Below are 10,872 nucleotides of genomic sequence, written 5' to 3'. Positions count from 1 at the left end.
GTTTCTAGGTAGGCCGCGGCTTCAGCTTCTGCTGCGGCGGCTTCTCTCTGACACTGCAGAATTTGCAGCTCTGCTTCTGCTTCTGCCATTTCTCGTTCTCTTTCTGCTTTTTCTCGTTTCATGCTAGCCTGCTTTTCTGCGATTGTTCTTTTCACACTAGCTTCTTTTTCTGCAAAGGCTAGCTGTACACGTGCGGCCTCTGCCTTCGCTCGTGCTTTGAGAGCTAGGGAACTTGCTGAAGACTTCTTGCTAGACCTAGATGATTTTGACACATGTGACGATAACTCATCTTGCTGGGCGCTAGCTTTCTCCCTGCCATGCTGTCTCATGGGGGGCCCATCCTCAGGCATATACTTCTTCCCTGATCTCAGGCTCATGTTTGGAATGCAGTCACTTCTGTTTGCAGGTCTGCTGCAACAGTCTTTTTACTGTACTGTTTCCACACTATACTGTGCCTTTGCGTAATATAGGTTAACCAGCCAGCTTAACACACTCCACATAAGACTCAGCAAAGAATACTCAGAATGCTCTGTGAGTTGAATAAACTTGAATGCTTTATCCTTATATGGGTTCTTATTTATTTTGTAAAAAGACGGTTATGTAACCAGGGGCCTGTGTAAAAGTGAAAGATCCTAAGGAGGTCTGTCCCTCTGCTTGTGAGCAGTCTGTGTGTGCTCAAAATGGATACTCCTCTACTTCCTGTGAACTTTAGTGGGAAGGCTTAACCTTGAATGACAAGTCTAATTAACATGTGGGCAGCTATCCTAAAATGGTCCACTAGGTGGCAGCACATAACAGCTAAACCAATACTAATGCATACAACCTAACATTACAAAGCCATCAGATAAGGTATAAACAGCACAATCCACACCCAGGATGGGTATAATAATAATGGAGGGGGATTACAACTTGTTGCAATCCCCCTCCACTGTATTTTTAATGCGCTTAATAAAGCCAACATCTTGATATTGAAACGCCTGACTCCGTGACTGCTTTGGACGGCGCTCCGTAGCGATACTATTGGAGTATGTGTTAAGCCGGCTAGAAGGAGCCAGATGTATCGCGAGAGCTGCGACTCAGCAGGAGCCGGCGTACCACGGGTGAGCTCCGCCATTAACCGCATCGTTTCTGTGGGTATAATATATGCCTATGATATAAAGAAAGGGGAAACAAAATACTCTTGGAAGAAGTCCTCAGTAGCTATTCTCCACTACAGCAGCTTTGTAATTGTACAGTACATCAATCCATTTACTCATCTATGCCTTAATATATATTATTGCAAATGTGTGAACATTATGGTGGAAATCTATTAATTATTGGAAGTGAATATGGGGAATAATGTGCAAGAATAAATCCCGCTTTATTGCCGTTATCTGCAGAATGTTTTTCATGCCACATGATCACAACTACACTGAACGTTATTAGTTCGGTCAGTTTAATACATGCTGTACGTTTGTATGCATTAAGCCACATGTATCCATCGTGTTAAGTGCTAATCACACATTTTTATGGGTTAGAGGACGGGCCCCCTTTACCTCCAGGAATGTGTTTTGGGTTGTTTAGGTATACCGCTATAAGTTAATGTTTTTGTTATTGAACTTGATATTATATTTGATGACTGGTGAAATAGCAAATTGCAATTTATATTCTTGTTTATGTGGATCATCTCTATTAAACCAACAGCCCAGTGCATAGGGTTAAAATTGCAGGTGATTGTCCCACCCAACATGTACACATGGGCATTAACTGTGTATACAACAAGGCTAGAGTTCCAAGTTGGGTTGTTTCACCTTTGTTCCTCTCAATGGGATATAATAGTTTTATAGAATATCAACTCTACTGATCACACTAGAGCAATTTCCTACAAGACTCAAGTCTTCAGCTTAGGACAAACCTTTCACAATTTCAATACATTCAAGGTCCTATGCAATGAATTGATTGTGCAAGTTCAGTACATTAAACATGAAGTTTGAACTGCATTTATTCTGTGTAATTAAGCATTAAAGCACATTCCCCCACCTAAACCACTTCATTTTCAGCAAAGAATTCCCATCCTATTGCAATTGATTGCCTATGAAGTGCTAGGCAAGCATGAAACGCATTAGGCTCCATGTGGGGGATATTGAGATTTTAATATGATTCAATAAAAATGTTTTTTTTTGACAAAAAGCATGTTTTTGAGTTTTCTATTGCAACTGATGCCATGTTTTCCCAAACCAAACACTATCTTCTCTCTGGAAGCCATTTTCCCCCATAAAATGTCCTCAGAGTAGGCGGATCTCCGTGGTAACCCACAGCACTGTTAAGTCCCTGGTTATCAGCAGCAGCAGGCGTGACTATTAGGGTTGTTTCGTTGTACTAAAAAAAGCCATATTTAAGCATTCTGAAATTACAGTATCTGATAATAAATGTTCAACAATTACAAGTCATCCCTCTTTCTGGAGAGCTGAGCTGAGTGAACACATGAAGACCAACTTCCAACCAGATTTTTCTTTATATAACATACAAATAATTTATTGTAAAGTGAGCTTCCCCTTTAATATGAGCCTTCAATAACGTCTATCATTTCATGCCGTGCCATTCTTAAATCCTTTGTGACAATTTTCAGAATGGTTTGCCTAGTTTTTGCTGGTTTGTTATCATTATATATTCCACTCTCCTTAACCTTCCTCCTCTCCAGGGGCGTAACACTAGAGGAAGCAGACCCTGTGGCTGCAGGTGGTATAGGGGCCCCAGGAGGCACTTATTCATATACAGTTTCAATAAATATTGGTAAAACAAGTCAACTGGAATACATTTGGGGGACCAGAAAAATAACTTGTTGTGGGGCCCAGTAATGTCTAGTTACGCCACTAGCTAACAAATGGTTATTCATTCAGGAACACATATTCTGCATTTGAATTGTATTTAGTCTTCTCGGCAATACAGGGGTCTATCAGCTTTATTTGGGTGCAGCAAAAGCTAACAAATATTTTTCAATCTCATTAATACACCTAACAATCATCACACTATGTTAATGTGATTCATTATATTAAACATTTTCACTAAGTCTGAATAATAGTGATACTGTGAGGATTAATATTAGGTGTTATCAAGGCTTATACAGCTGAAGGAAGGTGTGTTCCCATCACTGCTACGAACCATACAAAAACTGTTGCTGGGTAGACATTGGAGCAGAAAAACAATATAGATTCTTGATTGGTTGACTGGTTTAAATAAAGCATCAAAATGAATAGGTAAGACAGCCACATGTGCAACTAATACCCCAGTTTCATGTACTCACTCGCTTGGGAGCGCTGATCAAAGCATTTACTGGAGAATGGTCAGATTAATAACAAATTGGCTTTATTAAAGTGCACATATTCATTGTAATACATCAGTCAGTGTGCAAAACTAGCACGTTTCATGCCTAGATGCTCGGCACTTTATCAAGTAACTATGATGAAGTGCCGAGCATATAGGCATGAAATTAGTTAGTTTTGCATACCCACTGCTATAATAAAATTTATATGTGTGCTTTAATAAAGCCAATTTGTTATTAATCTGACCGTTCTCCAGGAAATGCTTTGATCAGCGCTCCCAAGCGAGTGAGTACATGAAGCTGCAGAGAGAGAAGAGCTCGGAGAGAAGTTTATCACGAGAGACGTATTGTGTTGGGTGAGCTCCGCCATTTCCACATTGATGTTTGTTGGACCTAATACCCCAGTGACTGATTTGTCTGGTGGATCATGTGTAATGTGTCTATAAAAACATATTGTATAAAACATATCATGTGTAAAACCCTGCTTCACCTTAATAAACCATTTTCATAAAGATATGCTTTTTAAGTAGTATGTGCCAATGGATAATCCTAATTAGAAAAACTGCCATTTTACTAAGTACTAAGGGTGCCCCCTGGGGCCATACAATTCACATTGCACACAAACAAACCAAGGGTGCACATACATGTTACATTAGGTCACATGAGCCAATTATTGGACAAAGTTCTGTCCTTTACTCCAACATTTCTTCCTGTTACAGTTAGAGCAACATTATTTCTGGTCAGGTGATCTCTGAGAAAACACACAGACCATCACAAAATGGTGGCTTAAGGTAAAAGATGTAAAAGGGCAATATTTACTGGTATCTATATTCCAGTCTGGTAAGATTCTTTATTAAGCTACTTAAAGGAATAGTTCAGTGTGAAAATAAAAACTGTGTAAATAGATAGGCTGTGCAAAATAAAACATGTTTCTAATATAGTTAGTTAGCCAAAAATGTAATATATAAAGGCTGGAGTGAACAGATCTCTAATAAAACAGCCAGAATCCAACTTCCTGCTTTTCAGCTCTATAACTCTGAGCTAGTCAGCGACTTGAAGGGGGGCCACATGGTACATTTCTGTTCAGTGAGTTTGTAATTGATCCTCAGCATTCAGCTCAGATTCAAAAGCAACAGATATGACCCGTGTGGCCCCCCCTCAAGTCTCTGATTGGTTACTGCTTGGTAACCAGGGTAACCAGTCAGTGTAAGCCAAGAGAGCTGAAAAGCAGGAAGTAGTGTTCAGACTGACATGTTATACATCAAATCACTCCAGCCTTTATACATTACATTTTTGGCTAACTAACTACATTAGAAACATTTTTTATTTTGCACAGCCTATCTATTTACCCAGTTTTTATTTTTACACTGAACAATTCCTTTAATATGATATCAACTGTTAATAGAACTAGATGGTTGTTTCTTACCTTTTTTGTCAGGGAACTTAAAATCTGCTGCAACCCCTTAAAATTGGACTCAAACCTGTTATTCACCTTTAATTACTATTATCAATTCTAGAAAGAATGTTTTATTTAAATAACATGAAAAGGATGGACCTCTTTTAATATGATATAATAGACGTTGTTTAATATAATATACTAAGCTTTTGCATTTTATTTTGTTTTTATTTTATTTTTGTTTGAATACAGTAGCTCATTCCTTAATTGAATCAGAATACCGTACATTTCTTAGACAAGCCCAAGAAGTAGATGAGCTCTGCAATGTGTGTGTGTGTGCTTTGAAACGCAAATAAGAAAATGACCTAAAATAAACGAGACTTAAAAGATCAGATCAGAAGCAAAAGTATGTGTAAAGTGTGCAGTTTAAAGCAAACAAAAATACTGGGCTGTCAGCAATACAGGAAGTCTTACTTATAAATATATATTTATCATTTTTTTAAATATATATTTGTCCATTTAACAATGAAGGTAGACAAATATCACCAAGAATGTATATTCTCTATATTAAGTACTCCATGTTTCTTCATGATCTCCAGGGTCTGCTCCAAGAGAAATCTTAATCGAGGCTGAAATGTCTTCCTAAATTTTAGCTGCCGTTTTCCAAACCGACCAATTGGTCGAACTCCTCGACCCACATACCAGTATGGATCTATCTCAGGACCTGTAAATACAGTGGAAATGAGAAATATCATTCAGACCTCAAACCAAATACATTTCTTTGTAACTTTTAAATATGTTTTTTTACGTTTTATTACACTTAAGGGCAGATTTATCAAGGGTTGAATGTTGAGTTCATGGGAGTTATTTAAAACTCCCATAAACTCCCATTAACTCAAAATTGGACCAATTGCCATTTATTAAAATAATTAAAATTTATAAACTCTGGGGAATACGATCATCCCGCAAATTCGAAACAAATTCTATTCTACTTGGATTCGAGTTTTTAAAACTCGATTCGAGGTTTTTTCCCTGAAAAAAATCTTGAATGTCAGGAAGGCCAGTGTATGATTAATTTCAAAAATCTAACTCAAACTCAAAAATTCTAATTTTCACTTCGACCCTTGACAAATTTGCCCCTTAGGATGGTGGCAGAAAGGGAGATTAGTTGCTCAGTGACTCATCTTCACTACTAGGGGCGACTAGTCTCCCCAAATGCCTTCCTGCTGGCAAGAATATGAATCACTGGCGGGTTGGCATATGAATCGCTTTGGATTTCCGAAGTCGCTCGAAGTTGCCTCATCCGAAAATCCGAAACAATTTGTATTGCCATCCCACCAGCAATTTGTATTCTCACTGGTGGGAAGGCTTTTCAATGGATTAGTTGCCCGCAGTAGAGAAGATTTGTCGATGGGCGACTAATCTGCCCGTATAGCACCACCCTAAAGGATGGCCGAAATATATATATATATATATATCAAATCAAAGTGTGAAAATAGAACTCATCACAAAAACACTCACCCACTTTTTATTCATTCATATGGGATTGTTTTAAGCATGTTTATCAAATGCTAAAATCTAACTTTCACCTATTAAAAATAAGCTTATAAAAATCCCGTAGGAACAAATATACAGAGTTGGTGAGTTTTGTCTGTAATGATCTCTAATTTCACACATAATAAAAAGATAAATCTGCCTCTAAGTTTTGCAATTCAGTCAAATTTATAGAATCAAAGTTTGGATTTGACAGAATTTGAATCTCATTAAAAATCTTGCTAATATGCCCTCAAGTGTGTTAACAAAATGCCTAACAAAATTGATTCAAAGGTTCTAACCCCCATCTTAAGGCTTCTCAAATATATACTAGAGTTAATTTAAAGTGGGTAGGGGCAAAATTGGAGCAAACTGCATTCTGTGTGAGGCAGAAATTAAAGACATGGGTCTCTACTCTGTGTGTCATAAAGACAAGCAAGAAAAGGGAGTGCCTTTATTGAATGCAAGCAAACAAAATAAAGAATTAAAAAAAAAGAAAAGGGAGTGCCAGAAGATGGCCAAATTCCACCCATGGTATGCCTCTTCAGTATGAAACATTGGACTCCAAGTCCAACTATTGAGATTCATCATGAGAAAAGAATTTCAAAATACTTCTATTCTGTAGTCTATTGTTTATATCTATTAAAATTATTGTTTTCTTTAGAATTTTTGTCATCTACAGACCCAAGAAATAATTTTAGTTGGATGCCAGTAGGGAAATTTGTGACGGATTTTGTCATCTCATGCTTGTCTACATATGTTCTTCTGGGATGTCTAAGCTTCTGCGCTTCAGTTTTTGAATTGCAAATCTCAAATGACCAAATATATTTCAGCTAGATATTCTTAAATGGATTTCTACAGGCTAATATGGCTCATATGGTTGAAGATAACAGGAAGCCTTGTTAATAGATGGCACTGGAGAAGAATATTCTTTAAAAAAAAAAAAGTCTTTATTTAGACATAAGCTTTTATCAAGCTATTGCAGGGGCTTGTAGGTATCAATGTTATGTTCTCTGTGACAAGTCCAAGTCACATAAAATGACCTGATCAAAATAATCACTGTAGCAACCATAGCTGGCATAATTGTTGCTATTAGGCACTGTGTTAAAGACTATCAGAAATGAAGGCAAACATGAGTATTTTAGTTTATTATTGGAACTGTCTAGGGTAGATATTGTGTTTTTATGCTGTGCACAGAACAAATAATAAGCATATCAACAAATAACAAAGTAATCAATGTATATATAGAAATAAATACTTACTTCTGCTGTCAATCTGATGATTAAAAGATCTGCTTTTGGCAGATACGATGGTGAATGACACAAGTAAGAACAGTATATAGACAGTGCACAGTTTAGGTTTGGACAAACATTGATGGGAACTTGGCCACGGATCATAATTCAACATATTGTCAGAATGGTAGATTCCTGTAAACAAATACATTAAGCTTTCTTACTATGATTAAAATGAGTGATCTCTTTCAATAATATATCACAATCTACATTTTTGTATCTGTTTTGTACTACAATTATGTGCTAGGTTTTAGCCCCAGTCCCCATTGCTTCTATTATAAGACACACTGGTTATAATCCAGTACACTTCCATCTGGAACAGACAGCAAATTATTGTAGAAAAAAATAAATAAATGTAATACATATAAGGAAACATATGCAGTATGATTATTTCACAAACTTTTAAAACAAACAAGAAGTCCAAAAAGGCGGGTGTCCATTATAGAATTATCAGGAATTGAATTAAAATATTTTGTACAATTATTTACTTAGGAAACACTTTAAAAGTGTTGTGTACTAGCTATTCAAAATATTTTTTTCAGGATATCCAGGACAGTTATTCTTTGCTGGATTACTAGAGGTTAAATTAATTCAGATGGTTGAAGTTTCTTTCAACTGTTTTAAGATCCTTGCAATAAAAGAGACTGGCATATTTTAAACCATATAAATCAATTATGTCCTAGGAATCTATCTTAAAAAATGTCACATATCCTAATTTGAGACAGCCAGTGCTCCAAAAATGCTAGTGAAATGAGTTAAACCCTTTGCTCTCTCATTTATATTCACAAATTTTAGGTAATTTAAATGCCATACTGAAAAAGGTGCATAATTTATCTCATTTTAGAAATTAAATATTTTTTCATACAGGTATATCATCTATTATCCCTAATGCTTGGGACTTGGTGTTTTATGAATAAGGGAACATTTAAATCACCATACCATAAGTCTGCTAAAATCATTTAAACATTAAACATTGTTTTGCCACCAATATGGATTTATGCAGCTTAGTTAGGATTAAGTTCAAGGTAATGTTTTATTATTATAGAAAAAAAAGGAAATCATTTTCAAAAATAAGAATTATTTGTTTAAAATGGACCCTACAGGAGATGTTATTTAGAAATTCAGAGCTTTTTGAGAACAGGTCTCTGGATAAGGGATCACATACCTGTATATGTGTTAGTATCAAATTCTTTTTAAAAAAGGAAAGCGTAATGTGCTATTAAATGTGTTTTTTATTCTTTTTATTTTTAAGTGGAAGGAATATTTGCCTAAGAAACTAAAACACAGCTAAACTACATAGTAACATGAACATAGATCACATCAATAAGATCTTCAAAAGAATCAGTGGTTGTTAGATTATATCCACATATTATTATTAACTGTACTTAAAAAGGTGCACTCGTTTTTTCATTTTCATCTCATCAGATCATAATGAACTGTAAAGCCATCTCATGTACGTCTATAAAGAAAAAAGCTATTTTAATCCCATTTTAAATGAAAGTAATAGAAGGTTTAGTGCAATCTGGAGTGTGAAGAGTCCCTTTTATTGCTCTCTGTGTTCCATCATTGATTATACTTGGACTTTTTTATGTGCACAGTGTCACTGTTTCATTACTGTAACAGTCAATGACAAAAAAGCAAAGTGTTGGATGTAATAGCAAATTCATTATATTTTGTAAAAATGGGCTATAGTTTTTGAATAGTTAAATTCTTAGGCACATTTTTTAATTATATAACTTTTTAGTTACAAAAACAATATAAATACGTTATAAATTAAACTACACATGTGCATTACGTTATACTGGATTGCATGTGATTCTACTATTTTACAGAAAATATAATTGATGTTAATAAAAGACAAATATTATCATTCAGCTTTTAGGTACATTAAGACACACACCACCTTTACAACTGCTTAACATACTGGTCAAAAAAGAACAAAACTGTGATAATAAATAATGAGGAAAAATGAAGAAATAAAATAATAACAAAATGACAAAATAGAAAATAGAGTTAATAGAAAATTCTTATTGCTACCAACCTTACCTTTTGCCTTTCAGTTAGCTGCTCCAAGAACCAATGTATTCCACTATATCTTGCGTCTAGGGAGAATAATTCTTATATAGTTGATTGATCTGGCTGATGAGTGAATGAAAGGGATGTCAGGAGATTCGTACGTATAACAACAAAATATCCTAAGTATAATTAATGATGGGGGAACAAATACACTTATCAATGCCAAAAATATAGAGCTGCCTCCTGAGCACGTCTCTGTACACTTTGTCAGGTACAACTGACAGCTGTGCAGCATCAATAACCAAGTGGGTCTTTAACTTACTAATAACCAGACTCACTTATAAAGAACCAGTAGGAGTCTTGGAGGTGGATCCTGCGTCAACATCATACTTTTAAGTCATTGATTAGGCAAATCCCTTGCCATTTCATAATGAGAACCATTGACTGCTATTACAGGATATACTACGGGCATTTATTAAAAGCAGACACAGTGGTTGTCCCAGTAAGGCACCCATTCTTGCACCATTCATTAAAGAGCATGCACCGATATGCATTGTGCTGCATGAGTGCAGAGTGCCAATATACAGGCTGCATTTGTGCTGGAGCATACACATCCCTGCACAGCCTTATGCAATTACAAATCAGCTTTTTGCACCCTGTCCCTTTAATGAATAAGCACTAATGCTGTTTACCAAAAGGAGGACAATTTAAGTGTTTTCTTTAGAAACACTTAAAAATAAAGCATTTTATGTAAAAGCAAACATGTGCACTGGAACCTACTTGGAGTGCCAGAACATAAAGAAGGAAGCAAAAGGCTACACTGCTATTGTTTGCAGAAGTTATTTTAAAGAGATACTGACACTTAAAAGCTATTCTTCAAAATATTAATGTACATTAAAACTTACCTATACTGTAGGTAACTTGAGATCACCATTTAACCAAGAAATACCTTACTATCGCTGTCTGTGCTTCATACAGAAGATTAGCAGGGCTTTGCCAAGAAGGCAGCACAAGGTTTTTGTCTTTCCTCCCCTCTTTTGGACTTTTTACTATGGCTTCTCTACTAAGATAGGACTTTTGTATCTGAGTTTCATTTCAAAGATCATCCATCTGAGTTGTGGCAAGATGTTCTCTGTATTGGAAGTTGTCATCAGAGACATTTGGAAATATTCATTGCTGTCATACATCCATATCTTTAACCAGTCTTGTGTAAATGTCTGGGAGCCACATATATTAATATAGCCAGAGGATGGCAGTTCCTTGACATTCTTGTCTCCTCTGATTTCACTTACCCATTCTTTTTGATTTCAGGTTGTTAGCTTCTGCTGAATAAA

At 35.8% G+C, this 10,872-nt stretch overlaps 1 protein-coding gene across 1 annotated transcript; it reads right to left on the bottom strand.

Annotated features, from left to right (window-relative positions):
- Positions 1-4,911: 4,911 nt before the first annotated feature.
- Positions 4,912-10,424, bottom strand: prlh.L (prolactin releasing hormone L homeolog). The gene is made up of 3 exons (XM_041566086.1): positions 9,569-10,424; positions 7,493-7,657; positions 4,912-5,421 (listed from the first exon to the last, which is right to left on the bottom strand). The coding sequence occupies exons 2-3, from the start codon at positions 7,635-7,637 to the stop codon at positions 5,240-5,242; spliced, it is 327 nt and encodes a 108-aa protein (XP_041422020.1). The 5' UTR covers positions 7,638-7,657; positions 9,569-10,424; the 3' UTR covers positions 4,912-5,239.
- Positions 10,425-10,872: the final 448 nt, after the last annotated feature.

This window comes from Xenopus laevis, chromosome 6L (assembly GCF_017654675.1).
Source record: "Xenopus laevis strain J_2021 chromosome 6L, Xenopus_laevis_v10.1, whole genome shotgun sequence".
Taxonomy (NCBI): domain Eukaryota; kingdom Metazoa; phylum Chordata; class Amphibia; order Anura; family Pipidae; genus Xenopus; species Xenopus laevis.
This window is presented reverse-complemented; position numbering and strand designations above follow the sequence as displayed.